General features: G+C 39.0%; 1 protein-coding gene across 1 annotated transcript; it reads left to right on the top strand.

The window, feature by feature from the left end:
* Nucleotides 1-5,712: 5,712 nt before the first annotated feature.
* LOC125378092 lies at nt 5,713-17,739 on the top strand. The gene is made up of 3 exons (XM_048392942.1): nt 5,713-6,039; nt 11,065-11,152; nt 17,510-17,739. Exons 1-3 carry the CDS (start codon nt 5,713-5,715, stop codon nt 17,737-17,739), a joined length of 645 nt encoding a protein of 214 aa, XP_048248899.1.
* The last annotated feature ends 770 nt before the right edge of the window (nt 17,740-18,509 follow it).

Genomic DNA, 18,509 nt, shown 5'->3' with positions numbered 1-18,509 from the left:
AGTGTTACCGTATGAATACATGTTTGTTTGTTTGATTGATTTGTAGTTTAACGCCGCCCCAAGGAGAAGTCCAGGTATATGACGGTGGAATGTAATACAACTAAATAATACCATCAGGACCAGGTGATCTGTTTTTCGCATTTTTTAAAAATATGAATTTCAACTTCCTGATAACATAGTGAAATTATATTAATCCTGATTTAGATTTCCTCCCGTGTCACACTGACACACATTTGCACAGAATAAGATAGATGAAAAATGGTCTACTCATCCTTGTGTACGGATTCCATCTGATTAGTCAACTTACTCTTGCTTTAATAGTTTCCAGAACAGTATAGAATTTCCCTTTGCATCAATTAAATTGTGTCTCTATTGATTCCTATATACTAGTGGAAAAAGATAACTGTGTTCCATATGAGGTGGTGAGTGAGTAAGTGAATTGGGTTTAACGCCGCTTTTAACAGTATTCCAGTTATATCGCGGCGTGTCAGCTTAATGTTGATGGAAAGCCCAAAGTGATGCAAGTCTCAGACGTTTACCACTTCGGTGAAACCCACGAGCACGGGTATGGTGCTGACAAACCTAGAAACATAATCGTGGCGAACCGGGATTCGAACCCACAATCATAGGTTCCTGGTGAGCCAAAGGGACGCAACTCTGCACAGCGAATCGCGGCGCCTAAGACGACTCGGCCACCCGTGCCCCGGTGTTAGTGATGGGTTATATAAACAACATAATATTTGGTAATAAGTCTGATTAATGTTTTATCATAACCAATTCATTGATAATACCAATACCTGGTAACAACAGACAGAGCCACAAAGGTGCAAAGTCAGTTAACAATGTCAATATCAGATGTGTCCACCATTTATGTTGATACAGGCGAGGCAGTGGCGGCGCATTGAAGACACCAGATGAAGGATGAACAGCCTGGGGGATGTTGTTCCAAATGTCAACCAAAGATTGGTCATCTGATCTGGCGGGCTACCGTCCTGTTGAGATGTCGTGTTATATCACCCCAGGCATGTTCAATGCGGCCGCGGTGTGGGGAAACGGCTGGCCATGGCAGTACGGCAATGGCATGCTGCATTAAAGACGTTGGATACCATTGTTCATGCGCATACCGGACGCGCATGTAAAGGGCCAGTATTTGTAATGCGGTTACGTCCCTTTGACTCGCGGCTAATTGCATTAGAACTCATAGAAATATAAATTTGGGCAAGAGCTACCTCCCCTGATTCATTTTTTTAGGGGTATGCTGTGTTGATTGAAAATAATTTGAATATCCTCTGGTAACATGTTGTTTTTATTTTATAATTTTATTGTACAATGAATAAACATTAGAAATAAGCCAGTTTGAAAAATATCTTGATTTGTAAAATGCTTTTTTGACTGATGAATCAATTTTGGGGGAAAATGTGCTGTTTTTAAAGTCAAATGATGTGTGGAAAATTCTGTTTTGTGTCATATCAATACTGTACTATGTCTATTTAAAAACACTCATTTAATAATCAAACTTTAAAATGACCATTGTATTGGCAAAAATGATTTTATCATCCGATGCCTCTACATGGCGCCACTTATTCAAAAAATGACGTAATTTGATTCAGGACATATTTTCCTACAAAATGATACCAAATATACCCATTTCTTGAATGTTTCTTACAACATGTGGTCGGGCTTTGTCCTGTTGCAACGTGACCTTAGTGCATGATCTCGAACGATGTACTCCGGGTAGCGCACGCCATTCAAATTACCGTTAACAATCATGAATTGTGTCATCCTTTGAGTTGTGATGTCATGCCATGCCATTGCTCTCAAACCCCTAAACTGACGACGTTGAGTTACGTAAGCGTCCCTAAAACGTTACTGTGTGCCTGTAGATCATTGAGCGACCGTCCGGATTAAACCTGGACTCATATAGGAACAGTATTCTGTCCCAGTCCTGCCTTCCAAGCCTCTGAGGCTGTCTGCACCAAGCTAGGAGTTCTTGACGGTGACGTGGAAGCAAAATTAGGCGTATCGCCTCTAACTATTAGTTTTGACCTAGGAATTGTCCGAGATGTTCATGTGGCAGTTTGGTATCGATTCCGTAAATGCACCAACCGAATATGGTTGTCTTGTTGCCGTGACGCCACATGTGGACGAACGGTCCGTGGAAAGTCATGAGTGTTGCCCTGTTGTAGATAACATCTCCAAAGACATGCTATTGTGTTTCTATGAACAGTAAAAGATATGGCGACTTTGTCGTGGTATGGCGTAAACGTTATTTACGGTTAAACAAAACTGTTTTAGGAGCTACTGATAGCTAAACAATAATTGTGTGCTGTTCACATTCACAAACCACGTCTGAGTATCCTGCTCCCAGCAACACGCAAACGTCCACATTGTACATGTACCTCGTACATTAGCATCCCCGTGCAAATTATGAATTGCCACCCTACTGTCGAGATGCCTTGATGAATATGTGTTAAAAGAAGCATTATTTAATTTCAGGATAAATGTATTTCTATTGAACTTTATATGAGGCATAGTTACTTGTTCCCGATAGTATATAATTGTCTTTTCCGTTCAAACATTTTCTTAAATCGCGCGCATAACTGTCAGATTCAGATTCTGACTCTTTATTTCTCCATAGACCAACGACGGTGGTACAAGAGCATACATATACATAAAGTAGAGATAAATATAATATGTACAATCGAGAAGGCTGTGTGCATTAAAATTTGGCATTCAAAGTGATAAATATAAATAATACATATTTTCGTAGACGTTTTAGCTCGTTTAGTTTGGTTGTTGAAAAAAGGCTTTTTAATGAAAACACATCTGACCAAGTTAAATATCTTCTAGGAATTATGCGAAAGTCTTTTGTTATAAAAAAAACTTGACATCGGAATATATAATTGAATTCATCTGCTATTGTCTAAAACTCTTTTGTTCACATTTGCCGTTTGTTAGTAAGAGTGACACATTGAGATAATGCACATCAACGAGTGTCTAAAGAGCTATTTCATCCTTATTTTGTGTGCGAATAATGTATTGAATATGTCAATATAGCCTTGTTGATGAATAATGACACGTGGAGATAATGCACATCAACGAGTGTCAAATGAGCGATTTCATCCTTATTTTGTGTGCGAATAATGTATTGAATTTATCAATATAGCCTTGTTGGTAAAATGACATATTGAGATAATGCACATTAACGTGTGTCAAAAGAGCTATTTCATCCTTATTTTGTGTGCGAATAATGTATTGAATATATCAATATAGCCTTGTTGATAAATAGTGGCGCATGGAAATAATGCACATCAACGAGTGTCAAATGAGCGATCATCCTTATTTTGTGTGTACTTTGTTGGTAAATAGTGGCGCATGGAAATAAGGCACATCAACGAGTGTCAAATGAGCGACCATCCTTATTTTGTGTGCGAATAATGTATTGAATATATCAATATAGCCTTGTTGGTAAATAGTGACACATTGAGATAATGCACATCAACGAGTGTCAAATGAGCTATTTCATCCTTATTTTCAGTGAGAATAATGTATTGCATATATCAATATAGCCTTGTTGGTAAATAGTGACACATTGAGATAATGCACATCAACGAGTGTCAAATGAGCGATTTCATCCTTATTTTCAGTGAGAATAATGTATTGCATATATCAATATATCCTTGTTGGTAAATAGTGACACATTGAGATAATGCACATCAACGAGTGTCAAATGAGCTATTTCATCCTTATTTTGTGTGCGAATAATGTATTGAATATGTCAGTATAGCCTTGTTGATGAATAATGACACGTGAAGATAATGCACATCAACGAGTGTCAAATGAGCGATTTCATCCTTATTTTGTGTGCGAATAATGTATTGAATTTATCAATATAGCCTTGTTGGTAAAATGACATATTGAGATAATGCACATTAACGTGTGTCAAAAGAGCTATTTCATCCTTATTTTGTGTGCGAATAATGTATTGAATATATCAATATAGCCTTGTTGATAAATAGTGGCGCATGGAAATAATGCACATCAACGAGTGTCAAATGAGCGATCATCCTTATTTTGTGTGTACTTTGTTGGTAAATAGTGGCGCATGGAAATAAGGCACATCAACGAGTGTCAAATGAGCGACCATCCTTATTTTGTGTGCGAATAATGTATTGAATATATCAATATAGCCTTGTTGGTAAATAGTGACACATTGAGATAATGCACATCAACGAGTGTCAAATGAGCTATTTCATCCTTATTTTCAGTGAGAATAATGTATTGCATATATCAATATAGCCTTGTTGGTAAATAGTGACACATTGAGATAATGCACATCAACGAGTGTCAAATGAGCTATTTCATCCTTATTTTCAGTGAGAATAATGTATTGCATATATCAATATAGCCTTGTTGGTAAATAGTGACACATTGAGATAATGCACATCAACGAGTGTCAAATGAGCTATTTCATCCTTATTTTCAGTGAGAATAATGTATTGCATATATCAATATAGCCTTGTTGGTAAATAGTGACACATTGAGATAATGCACATCAACGAGTGTCAAATGAGCGATTTCATCCTTATTTTCAGTTAGAATAATGTATTGCATATATCAATATAGCCTTGTTGGTAAATAGTGACACGTGGAGACAATGCACACCAACGAATGTCAAATGAGCGATTTCATCCTTATTTTCAGTGAGAATAATGTATCAGATATCAATATAGCCTTGTTGGTAAATAGTGACACATGGAAATAATGCACACCAACGAATGTCAAATGAGCTATTTCATCCTTATTTTGTGTGCGAATGATGTATTGAACATATCAGTAAAGAGATCCCGCATCTTTATTTCACGCATATTTAAACCAGCTTCTGGTATTTGTTTCATTTGACTTTGGTTTAACAGATATATCCTTTTCAACACGCAACTGGTCCTCAACTGTGTTGACCTATCACGGTTATTTCTGTGAAAATTAAAAGTGCCGTAGATTGGGAAATTATTGTATTCATCTCTGGTACCCAAACCTAACTCTGAAATTAGAGGCTAAATGAATGTGAGAGCAATCTTGTAGTTCACTACACTGGCGCCATCGTATGTCACAGGGGAACTCACCTTGTTTGTGTGGACGAGGACAGTGGGGGGACATACCTACAATTTAAGGTTCATTGGAATACACGTCGTGGACAAATCAATGGACAAATAAAGTCTTGTGTTAATTTCTTTATCTTGTTGAGAGGTCTTCGAGTGCTATCTGAGTGGAGGATACATTTCAGTTCTGCAAGGCTGCAGCACCATTGTTCTCGGATTCTCGAAGCGGTTTAGTTTCAATTAGATATTTAACAACTATCTATCTGTCTGTCTGTCTGTCTGTCTGTCTGTCCGTCCGTCCGTCCGCCTGTCTGTATGTATGTCTGTCTGAAGATGTTATTCTGACAGTTTATTTATTTTTCTGTTCATCTGAATAACCTTGCAATATCCAACCTGTTGATGTCTTATAGATATATAGTGTATATATGATTAGTCTCTAAACGGATAGAACGATTGTTTGACGTCCATCCAATTCAAAGGGAAAGTGCTTCAAATGAAGTACAAATCGATTGGATGATGCAGACAGCAGACGTGGCTAACAACGAGGATTACATCGGGTATATAACCTCTGTCAGTCGCCAGAGAACCATTGCCATACAGCCTACTGTTCGCAATGGTCTCCAGGCGTCTTTTCCCAGAACAAGTCAGACCCGAAAGTCTATGCTATGCTGTTGTAGTGTTCACGTATGTGAGATGTGCCTGCGTGGATATCGAGTCTCTATTGGTTGAGAACTCCTCCATGCCGGAGAAAGGATTTCGCGTTCTTGAATCGTCCACCTTGTACGAATGTGGAGCAGAATGTTTGATGAACCAAAATTGTATGTCCATCAACTTCGAGAAGAAATATAAACGTTGTCATCTTAACACTGATGATAGTAACAATGGCACGATCATTCATGAAGAAGGCGTCGTCTACAGTGATATCAAGTATTGGCCGAAGGTGATGTATTTTTCTGTATCTGAAACTGTTACTCCGATTTAATTAAGTACTACAGTCTGGATTGAAATACACAGGCTGTTTTGGATTAAGAAAGCGTTAAAGAAATGATACTTATCTTTCACATTGATTATCGTATGTTGTATATTTGGTCTCCAACCGATCCTGTTATATGGATGAAAACTGTATAAAGTACAATTTGGCAATTTAAAAAGTTCAAAAAAAATTCTGCACAAGTTCTATTGCACACAGGTTACAACGCTGCAAATAAAGTTTTAATGGCAGAATGAGGTCGCTGCCCACTGTTCATACATGCCCACAGTAGAGTTCTTTCATATTGGATAAGGCTTATCAGACAACCATTAACAGATACTCCAGGAATAGTTATGACTTAATCAAAAGACTAGACGATGCAGGTGACGAAATCTCGGTTTCTTCTCTAGGAATACTATTATTTAAATACGGGTTTGGGGCATTCTGGCTCACACAAGATGTAGATAACAGAGGAGTATTTCTGAATATTTTTAAACAAAAGTATAAAGACATATATCAACAAGAATGGTTCATGAGTGCGCGAGAATCAAATTGTGACAGTATTATTCTGAATTATAAAGTTCTATTGCATCAGAGACCTACCTTATATTACGTCAATAAATACAGTACACCTCGGTCGAGTCGAAACGAAATTTAGATGCAATGTACATACTTTTAAAATTAGAAAAGCTACATTTAAAAAAAAAAAAGGCAATTTAAAATACATCCTGTCCATACTGTAACCGCCCAAATGAAGACGAATATCACGTACTATTAATATTAGCGCAGTACATGTTAATAAAATCAAGTATTAATGTATTATGGGCCTTTGAACCTTATTACTATGTCCAGAATATGCAAGTTTAAGAAATGATTACATACAACAGTATTTTAGAAATGGACCATCTCGAGAAAAGTCGTATGAAACACTACAGACAAAAGATGCGAACATTCTATTTAAGTTATCCGTGTTATTATACGTAATATTTATCACGAGGGCTAGGAAGCCAATATAGATTTACTATGAAATTCATGTTTGTAAACCCATTCTACATGTTCTGAAACTACGATGTCAAAATAGCGCTGTAACGTGTACAGTTCTATTGCATACATGGTGTACAATTTGTCCTTTGGCCACATATACAAATAAACTGCCCGTATATATTTGGTCTTTTCACCGTAGACCATATGACTGGCGCCATTATTCCTCAGGATTAGTTGAAGGAAAACCTAATGCTTACTTGGCAACGACTTCTTCCGACCGCCTTCTTGTATGTTACCCTTGATTTCAAATTTATATATTTCCTTAGTGATAAATTCATACAAGGAAAGGTCGACTAAAAAGGGATCACAACGAACGAATAGAATTGTGTTTGGTTAACTTAAGAGAAAGGTTATTTCACAGTGTCACAGTGCAAATCGTATGATCGTGGCTTCGAATCCCATATTAGCTCCATACCCGTGCTGGTGGGTTTCCAAAATTGTAAACGTCTAATGCCTGCATCAATGTCTTTCCTCCTGCACTAAGCTGACACGACGTGATATAACTGGAATACTGTTTAAAGAGTTCACTCACTCACTGGGTTGGAAACAGGCTATCGGAAGATTTGAGTTAACTTTAATAAATGTACCTGAATTCAAAATTGCCAATTCGAACTCTGTCTATAATGTTAGTCTTCTTTACGCTTCATGGTTACTTCAATCCCCATTTAGATCCGGACATCAGTTTGAACGCGAAGAGAAACTGAGGCAAGGCTTGTGACTTTTAACTCCGACGTACTAAACGTGATCTCCCTTGACCAGTTTATTTGGGTGTTTAGGCACACGGTCACATAGACATGTATGACACACACTTCTACACGCCACACACCACACACCACCACCGCCTTCGGTTGCGTACCTAGGTCGGGAGTCTGGTGGTGAGGGCACTCCAGGGATAGCGTTCCTTTGGCCAATGCTCCACTTCGACCCTTACTTCGCCTGGACGGGTGATAGGATGGGTAGGTCATGCCAAGCCCAAAACGCTTATATTTGTATTGCTCTATCACTTTTTGGCTTGAGATTTTGATTTGTTATATTGTCATCCATATACATGGATTTTCACTTTACTTTTAAAATTAAAAGAATGCCTAGATGTTAGGGCCAAACTGAAGGAATCATCTCTCATCTCTAGTGTCTGTCTAACACTGCTCTTGTTAGCACCCGGTGGCGGGCGGGCATGGCGAAACTCTACCACCAACCATGAATTACAAACACCCCCTGAAAAAATCAAAACGTCCACTTGACAATGATGACGAACAGCGTTACTGGCCACGTTTTCTTGTTCTTGAGATTCTTGATCAAACAGCTCTGAAGTTGAATCCATTTGTAGTATCAAAGGATGTACATGGAATAGAAAGAGATGAGAAAAGCATTAAACACTTGCGATCAGGCTCTCTTTTCATTGCATGTAACAACAGACAACAAACAATTGATCTCATGTCCACAAAGATGTTTGTCGGCATCCAGATCACAGTCACTTCACGCAGGACACTTAAATCCAGTAAAGGTATTGTGAGAGACTGGGATCGATTGTTTGCTGACATAAAGGTAATTGACATTTTATTTTAAATGAAAGAAAAATATGTCATCTTTGTAAAAAGCTTCACACCTCGAAAAAAACTATGAAACTCAACCAAACAACACTGACCTCTTTTCTTTTTCTGCTCCAACTGCACCAAAATCAGCCAAAACAGGATACTGTAATATAAATGTTGAAATCTTCATTCCAAACCCTCATTCCAAACCCTCTAAGTTGTTTCAAATGCCAGAGATGGATATGGTGTTAATACCTGCAAAAAGGATGTTAAATGTGCTCACTGTTATGTTAATACGTAACTTTAAAAAATGCGCTAAAGACCCGGGGAGTCATTGATCCTTAGGGCAAGCATATTAAATATCTGAAAGCTAAATGTCTGAAGGTACTGGATTTATTAAAGGTTGTTTCTAATTCCAATAGTTGAGGACATAAGTCAGCCGTACTAACTAGCATAGATCACTTATCCGTTCTAAACGTAATTTTTTCAGACTCTCTGTCCTGTCTTCAGGCTATTAAAAATAATTCGTGTCAGGATCAAGTTTGCTTGACTTCATTTCACAACATGATAATCTTGCTGCAGGGCAATCCGACATCATCTTTTGTTGGTTACCCAGCCGTTGGTGACATAATGGCTGATGTTGCAAAAAAACGCAGCAATCAATAAATCTGTGACACCACTTCTGATCCCATATACTGATTAAAAACCCGTTAAGTTGTTATATCAGAGACCCAATGCAAAAAGGTGGGACAGTCAAGTAGGTATAAATATATTACATGCAATAAAACCAACCACCTACTTTCTGTTGTCAGTCCAGATTTGAAGAGGTCATTTCAAAAAGATATCGAATTGGCCATTCGCGATATACTCATGAATATTTATTGAAAGGTATCCGTTGTGATGACTGTATTGATTTTTCCATTTTATTTTTCAAGCAAATATATTAAATCATCATCTCTTTAGGATCGTTTTAATAATATTAGTTCTAATTTAGTCATACGTCCTTTAAACGAAATTTAATGGCTTCATAAATTTTGATTCATATGCTTTCTAGAATAATTGACTTTTTATAACTGGTGGTATAATTTTTATAACCGAGACTATTAGTGGCTGTACCATCGACAGGGGTTTGAAGTACTGTAAACTGGTTGTCCCCCGGAGAAGGAATGTAAGACCACGTCATTCAACGTAGTTTTATTCTACCACGTTTGTAATCGTAGAATATGTGTTCGAGTGAGTCAGTATGGTTTTACGCCGCTTTTAGCAATATACCAGCAATATCACGGCGGGGGACACCAGAAATGGGATGCACACATTGTACCTATGTCGGGAATCGAACCCGGGTCTTCGGCGTGTCGTTGTGTTCGAATAATACGGTTTGTCAATAATCGCCAACATCTGAAAGGATGATGTAAATCCTGCTAGGGTCCATGCAGGTAGCGAAGGTCAGTCCCCATGGTCCCTGGTGTGGTGATCTACCTTCCGTTGCTGGTGATCTGCAGCCTGCTTTTATAGTGTCTTGTCATGAATAATAATATTTTTGTATACTACATGTTGTTGGTTGTTTATTTGTGTGTTGTTTAACGCCGCACTCAGCAATATTCCAGCTATATGACGGCGGTCTGTAAATAATCGAGTCTTGACTGCACAATCCAGTGATTGATATCATGAGCATCGACCCTCACAATTGGGATCGATGACATGCATCAACCAAGTCAGCGAGCCTGACCACCCGATCCCGTTAGTCGCCTTTTACGACAAGCATGGGTTGCTGAAGACCTATTCTACCCCAGATCTTCACGGGTATCATACCACTTGTAGTTTTACATATATTTCTGTGATAAGTCTAGTCATTTTCGACATTTTCCTTTGTCGACAGGTTTTATAGTCTCAATTGGTGTATTATTAATGTATAAATTGCTTTAGTCACGATATGGCTGAAATACTGCCGATATGACTATAAATTTTAACTCACTTCTCACCCATGTCGGGAATAGAACCCGTGACGCACGAAGGCATCAACCACTAAACTACCCCACTGCCCTTACTCCATACGGGGGCAGGGGTGGCCCAGTCGTCTGCGGCGCCGCGATTCGCTGAGCAGAGTTGCGTCCCTTGGGCCCGCCAGAAACCTATGATTGTGGGTTCGAATCCCGGTTCGCCACGATTATGTTTCTAGGTTTGTCAGCATCATACCCGTGCTCGTGGGTTTCACCGAAGTTGTAATCGTCTGAGACCTGCATCACTTTGGGCTTTCCTCCCATATAAGCTGACATGCCGTGATATAACTGGAATAGTGTTAAAAGCGGCGTTAAAACCCAACTCACTCACCTTACTCCGTACAGACCAGAGTGAACAGGATCCGTAGTATAGTTACATACCCTCATTTCATCCTAAACGTTCAATTATTGCTCTTCAGTCTTTAATCGGACCATGTGAGAACGTCAGCTGCATCCCTGGTGAACGATGCACTGTCGACCGACTCCAAAGACCCCACTGTGTTGAAGGTTGGTACTGGTTGATGAATATTAAACATCTAAATATATTAAAACTGGCATATGCTATCTTATGCTGGATTCGCTGTGCAGAGTTGCGTCCCTTGGGGACGCCAGAAACCTATGATTGTGGGTTCGAATCCCGGTTCGCCCCGATTATGTTTCTAGGTTTGTCAGCACCATACCCGTGCTCGTGGGTTTCACCGAAGTGGTAAACGTCTGGGACCTGCATCACTTTGGGCTTTCCTCCCACATTAAGCTGACACGCCGTGATATAACTGGAATACTGTTAAAAGCGGCGTTAAACCCAACTCACTCTCTTGTGCTGTTTGAAACATTTCAGATTATGATGTCAAATAGTAATATCTTATCCATGTGTTGTGTGTTTTCTCATCTCAAAGAAAGTCACATCGGTCGAAGAATTGTTTATTTACATATATGTATCACGTCAACACTAGAGAATAATCAGTCTCGATTATCTGTCGAAGCAAATAACATTGGATTTAAAAGAACAATAGTGATGAAAATTATATGATGACAATCATAGGATGCAAATTATAGGATGCAAATTAAAGGATGCAAATCATATCAGGATGATAGGATCACAGAAAGACGGTGATGACACCAGGTATCCGGGAAAAGGGAAAGTATGTCCCGCCCAACTGGTAGCACTATTTACATACAATAAGTAAGTGTTTGATTATTGCCCGACGTAGCAGAGCAGTACATCGGTGTAAGAAAGATATAGCTGGAATATTGTTTGTTAAAAGCTGAGTAAAAGCTTAATAAAAAGCTGAGTAAAACTATACTCACTCACTCACTCACTCACTCACTCACTCACTGATTATAATTGTGTTTGAGCAAACAATATTTAACCCCAATATATTTCATTTTACATGACATACTGTAAATCGTGAAACTAATGCGTCTCCAAAAGAATGCGATCACTGGCCCCAAGCCAAAAATGCGACTCAATATGAATGCGACACTCACCTCCGCTCAAGCATCAGTGGATTTATGTATAAAGAAAATGTCCTCTGTCAGGTTTACAGAAGAATCCACACTGCAATCCATCCTTACATTCATCCACACGCACACCAAATAGCACCGCTATTAGCGCCGAGTAAAATACTTCCGCTAAAACAATACATGCGCTGGCTCGAGTCGGCCTTTGACGCAGTCGCAAACAACAGAGACACCGTGTTGCGTGGGTGGGGAGGGACTTGCAGGTGTGATCAGTGATGACATAGGTGATGTCTTGGCACCAGCAGTGACAATTCACAGGATGTAATTAGTGTTTGAATGACAATGTTTATATACTTACTACAAGTGCTGCTAAAGAAATCAGTGTTGTGGACTACATAGCTGTTTGTTTTCAGTGTATGTCTAAGTTGTTATTTCTCCTATCCAAAATGTCTTATTGTTGATATAAGTGCTATCTTAATAATGCGGACAAAGACCACTCGCATTTTTCTCATTTAATTCACGCTCGCGTTAATTTCAAGATTTACAGTATGTAACTCAAATATATACTCAACAACAAAAGTTCCTGTAACACCAATATTTTAGTGTATTTTTCAAACGAGTAAAGTTTGGTTTTCAATATTGTAGTACATATATGGAATCAATTTTTAAGTCACAAAAACGCACCTGGTACAGAAAAGAATGCATTCCATGCAAAAGTTGACTTTTATGCAAGCCCCATGCATTTCACGACCCAAGAATGGGTATAAAAACATGTGCGTTAACGGGATTCCATATGCCTTGTTTAGCATCGTTCTGACAACAACCACTCAGAAAAACAACAAAATTACGCAATTATTCAACATTACGAAATGTCACTCCTGTCCGAAAATGAGCGTCTGCGAGCCATTGGTATGCTTGAAACAGGATCGAGTCAACGTGATTTTGCAAGACAATTTAACGTCCACAGAAACACCATTTGGTGTTTATGGCAACGTTGGCAACAGACGAATGCAGTCAGAGACCACCCTCGGAGTGGCGGGCCACGCGTAACCAATAATCGACAAGACAACTGTATTCGAACAACACACCTACGAAATCGATTCCAGCCAGCAACAGTGACTGCAAGAAGCATCCCTTGCCTTCGACGAATATCTTCACAAATCGTACGACGTCGCTTCAGATGTGCAGGGATTGTCGCCAGAAGACCCGCCAGACGTCCCATTTTGACAGGAAACCACCGTCAAGCACGCCAACAGTGGTGCAGACAGCGTCTACGCTGGACGGCCATGCAGTGGGGACAAGTTCTATTCACTGACGAATCTCGTTTTCACCTCAGCCACAGCGATGGACGGATTCCAGTGTACCGACGTCGAGGTGAACGTTACGACAATAATTGTGTCATTGAAGAAGATCGGTTTGGGGGCGGCAGCGTTATGGTATTGGGTGAGATTACAGCAAGATAGAGGACCCGTTTGATAGTGGTAGAGGGAAATCTCAGTGGACAGCGCTACCGCGACGAGATCATCGGCCTGTTGTTCTACCTTTTTAGCGTCGACATGGCCCAGGCATTACCTTTCAACATGACAACGCCCGGCCTCATATTACTCGACTTGTTCAGGATTCTCTTCAACAAAACAACGTGAATGTCATCCCCTGGCCGGCTCGCTCCCCTGATCTCTCACCAATCGAGCACATGTGGGATGAGATGGATCGGCGCCTTCGACGTCGACCACTGTTCCACAGACACTCCAGGAACTTCGAAACATGCTCCACCAGATATGGACTGATAGCCCACAGTACTTTGTGCGACGCCTGGTCCATTCAATGAGACGAAGATGTGTTGCTTGCATCGCAACCAGAGGTGGATACACACGCTATTGATTTGTGAATTGACATTTTGGCATGTTCATTTTTTTTATGAAATCACGCATTTTCTGAAGTCAGTATGGCATATTAAACCATTTGAACGCTTACAGGAGTCTTTTATCTGTGGTAAATATCCTGTATTAGGAATAAACATTGTATTTAGCGAGCCTTGGCATAGTGTTATTCCTAATACAGGACATTAACCACCCCTCAAACTCACAAGCGTGATAACCTCTTCATCATGTAATGTCATTTTTAAATTCTGTTCTTGAAAATAGCTTTCCCTCTCTCACAAACATTACCGAAACATTGCGACTTTTCCTGGAATGCGCGCAATAATATGTATTACGTCACAGGGTAAGTGATGTGTCACTTGGACAGTGAGACAGTAGCCAATTTAGTTCCAACTGAAATCTGTTTCTTATACAGTGGGGAAACAACATATACGCAAAACAACAATTGTTTTGGTCATCTTTTGATAATGATAGCAATTATCCCAGTAGTTTCTCCAGATTCTTGATGGTTAATTCTGACTTAATCGCCGAATGACAAGGCCATGTTTGTTTATAAACACTGAAAGTAGTCCTTATTTGACCTTTGATATTTGCATCTGTATCCCCATAGACTCAAACATATATCGCTTTTATCCGTTTGTTTATCCTGCCGAGAAACCTACCCTTTATATGTTAAATGTATTTTATCATGTTTGTAACGTCTTTGCTTGTTATTAATAACTTTAATATTGATTGATTTTCCCTTTGAACTCAGGTATAGGCTGTCCTGTACAATCTTTCCTCCTCCGTAGAAAATATTGGCGAAATAAATTAATAATACCACGTCAACAATTACCATAAAGTCAAACAACATATTCAAACCCCAGTACTATTGAGGATAATAATAATAAACACTACGATGTTGGCAGGACTGATTACTACAGCATATTCATGCCAGGCATCAACACGGCATCAAAACCTCTCTTGTTTGGGGAGGGGCGAAATATTTTTTTCTTTCTGTCAGCTCTTAAAACAATTCAGTTATTTAATGCAATTTATAATTTATGAAAGGAGGATCGAAGCCATTTATTTTGAACCACAACACATGATTTACAGAAACCCAGGAATTCTCGTTAATTTTGGTAATAATGAGGACAGATTACATGGTGTGTTCAAGTTAAATATATGGCGAATCTATAAAGTGTCCACTCTCATTAATGAAAACAAATGTATAAAAACGATTGACACGTCTTAAAAATACACTTTGTATGTATATTAAACAAATGGTATTCCCATTATTTTTGCACAGTAAGATTGTTGATTTTTCATCTTCCTTTTAACACGGAAATAGTCAGAGAAATGTCGCTATCTGGCTTCATGGAAGACAAGTGGATGATATGTTTCATGGTAGGCATGCAGCGTTAGAAATTGGCACTAGTCCTGGAGTCCTTGCCAAACTCCCCAATAGTTAAGGTATCATAAGGACTAGTAGAAATTTGCCGTTTTTATGGGTTTTGCTATATGTTATTACTATGAGGACTAGTGGACTGAAGCTGTTAGTTTCTAACAGTGGACATGTGGATGACGTGTTTTATGTTTTATGGTAGGTAAGTGGATGACGTGTTTTATTTTTTATGGTAGACATGTGGATGACGTGTTTATGATAGACATGTAGATGACGTGTTTATGTTTTAGCCTAGACATGTGGAGGACGTGTTTTATGTTGTATAATAGACATATGGATAGCGTGTTTATGCTTTATGGTAGACATTTGGATGACGTTTTTTATTATTTATGGTAGACATGTGGAGGACGCGTTTTATGGAATACCTTTGGATGACGTGTTTTATGTTTTATGATAGACATGTGGATGACGGGTTTTTTGTTTTATGGTAGACATGTGGATGACGGGTTTTTTGTTTTATGGTAGACATGTGGAGGAAATGTTTTGTGTATGGTAGACATGTGGATGACGTGTTTTATGTTTTATAGTAGACATGGGGAGGAAATGTTTTGTTCTATGGTAGACATGTTGAGGAAAGGTTTAATATTTTATGATAGACATGTAGAGGACCTGGTCTATGTTTTATGGTAGACATGTGGATGACGTGTTTTATGTTTTATGGTAGACATGGGGAGGAAATGTTTTGTTTTATGGTAGACATGTTGAGGAAAGGTTTAATATTTTATGGTAGACATGTGGATGACGTGTTTTATGTTTTATGGTAGACATTTCGATGACGTTTTTTATGCTTTAAGGTAGACATGTGGATGACATGCTTTATGGTAGACATGCGGATGGCATGTTTTATGTTTAATGGTAGACATGTCGATGACGTGTCTTATGTCTTATGATATACATTTGGAGGAAATGTTTTGTTTTATGGTAGATATGTTGATGAAAGGTTTTATATTTTATGATAGACATGTGGATGACGTGTTCATGTTTTATGGTGGACATGTAGTGGACGTGGTCTATGTTTTATGGAATACCTTTGGATGACGTGTTTTATGTTTTATGATAGACATGTGGATGACGTGTTTTATGTTTTAATGGTAGACATGTCGATGACGTGTTTTATGTTTTATGATAGACATGTGGATGACGTGTTTTATGTTTTAATGGTAGACATGTCGATGACGTGTTTTATGTTTTATGGTATACATGGGGAGGAAATGTTTTGTTTTATGGTAGACATGTTGAGGAAAGGTTTAATATTTTATGATAGACATGTTGATGACATGTTTATGGTTGATGATAGACATGTAGAGGACGTGGTCTATGTTTTATGATAGACATGTAGAGGACGTGTTTATCTTTTATGGTAGACATGTGGAGGACGTGTTTGTGTTTTATGATAGACATGTAGAGGACGTGGTCTATGTTTTATGATAGACATGTAGAGGACGTGGTCTATGTTTTATGGTAGACATGTGGAGGACATTTGACGCACCAGTGACCAAACTGATGTCTGATTAAAATTCCCTAATTTGACTTGTGCTTGCCCCCTGCTTGTTCAGTTGAACAGCTGACTTATGATGTACTTATGATGGTACTCGGAATCGTACAACTGACACAAACATTTCCATAATCATAAGAAATCTCAGATCCGTTATACGATTCCGACTATATCATGAGCATGTGTTTATGAATCGCTTTCAAATAGAGATGGCATCCTGACCCACCGGTGGCATCCGTCACAAACACATGCAGAGGCAAGTCGTTTGTCAACACAAACAACATAATACATAAGAACATTGCAATAGAATAAGTGATATAAAGGTAGATGTATAAATGAGTATGTTCTGTACCCAAACTCATTATCTGTAAATAAGTAATACCAATTGTAAAAAAATGTCAGAAAGATTATTATTGAAAATGAAAAAAAATTTGAAATATGAATACTTTGAAATTGACATTCCGTTGTTGTTTTTCCACACTAGAGAGGGGTCTAATCATGTAGAGTCATCATTATGCATACATTATCAATGATGTTGATATTAAAATGCATGTTTGTCATGTGTAACGTATGTTGTTTTATAGATGTGCAACATTGTGGCAGCCCCCCTAGCACTGGTAACGGCAGCATGAACCACCAGCTTCAGTCTTTTGGGGCCGTCGCCAGCTACGACTGTGACGATGGCTACGTCTACTGCAGACACACAAGAAACATCCATTGTCAGCGAGACGGTACATGGGAGGAAGCCAGTACATGTGAAAAGTACATCTGGAACGAGACGGTGATGAGCATTTACAATTTCAAAGAGAATTGAGAATATGGTTTTACGTCGCCTTAAGCACTTCTCTAGCAATATCATGGCGGGTTCGCCAGAAATGGGCTTCACACATTGTACCTAAGTAGAAATCAAACCAGGGTCTTCGACTTGACGAACGAGCGCTCTAACTACTAGGCTACCCCGTTGACCCTTTCTCAGAGAAAATGAATTGTATCCATGACTGAGAGACTAAGAGACAGAGAGAGATGAAGCCATAATGAAGCCACTCTGGCCTGTTCTGTGAGTGAGTGAGTATGGTTTTACGCCGCTTTTAGCAATATTCCTGCAATATCACGGCGGGGGATACCAGAAATGGGCTTCACACATTGTACCCATGTCGGGAATCGAACCCAGGTCTTCGGCGTGACGAGCGAACGCTTTAACCACTAGGCTACCCGACCGCCTATTCAGTTCAGACAAGTGGTTCGTTGTGTGCATAGATAGAAGAGTGATCCATCATTGATCAAATATAAACCTTACTAACATATCTTTTTTGTAATTGTCAGTGATGAATTCATTTGTATGATCACAATAACAACCGGTTGTGAATATATACTGGTTAACATTGCAATATATTCAACACAAATCAGACCTGTGAAGATCCGGGAGAGAATAGATCTTTAGCAACCCATGCTTGCCGTAACAGGCGACTAAAGGGATCGGGTGGTCAGGCTCACTGACTTGGTTGATGTTATCGTATCCCAATTGCGTGGATCGATGCTCATGATGTCAATCACTGGTCCAGTCTCGATTATTTACAAACCGCC

Source organism: Haliotis rufescens, unplaced genomic scaffold (assembly GCF_023055435.1).
Source record: "Haliotis rufescens isolate VD_foot unplaced genomic scaffold, xgHalRufe1.0.p SCAF_11, whole genome shotgun sequence".
In the NCBI taxonomy this organism is placed as follows: domain Eukaryota; kingdom Metazoa; phylum Mollusca; class Gastropoda; order Lepetellida; family Haliotidae; genus Haliotis; species Haliotis rufescens.
The sequence above is the reverse complement of the archived record's forward strand: the minus strand, read 5'-3'. Positions and strand labels throughout refer to the sequence as shown.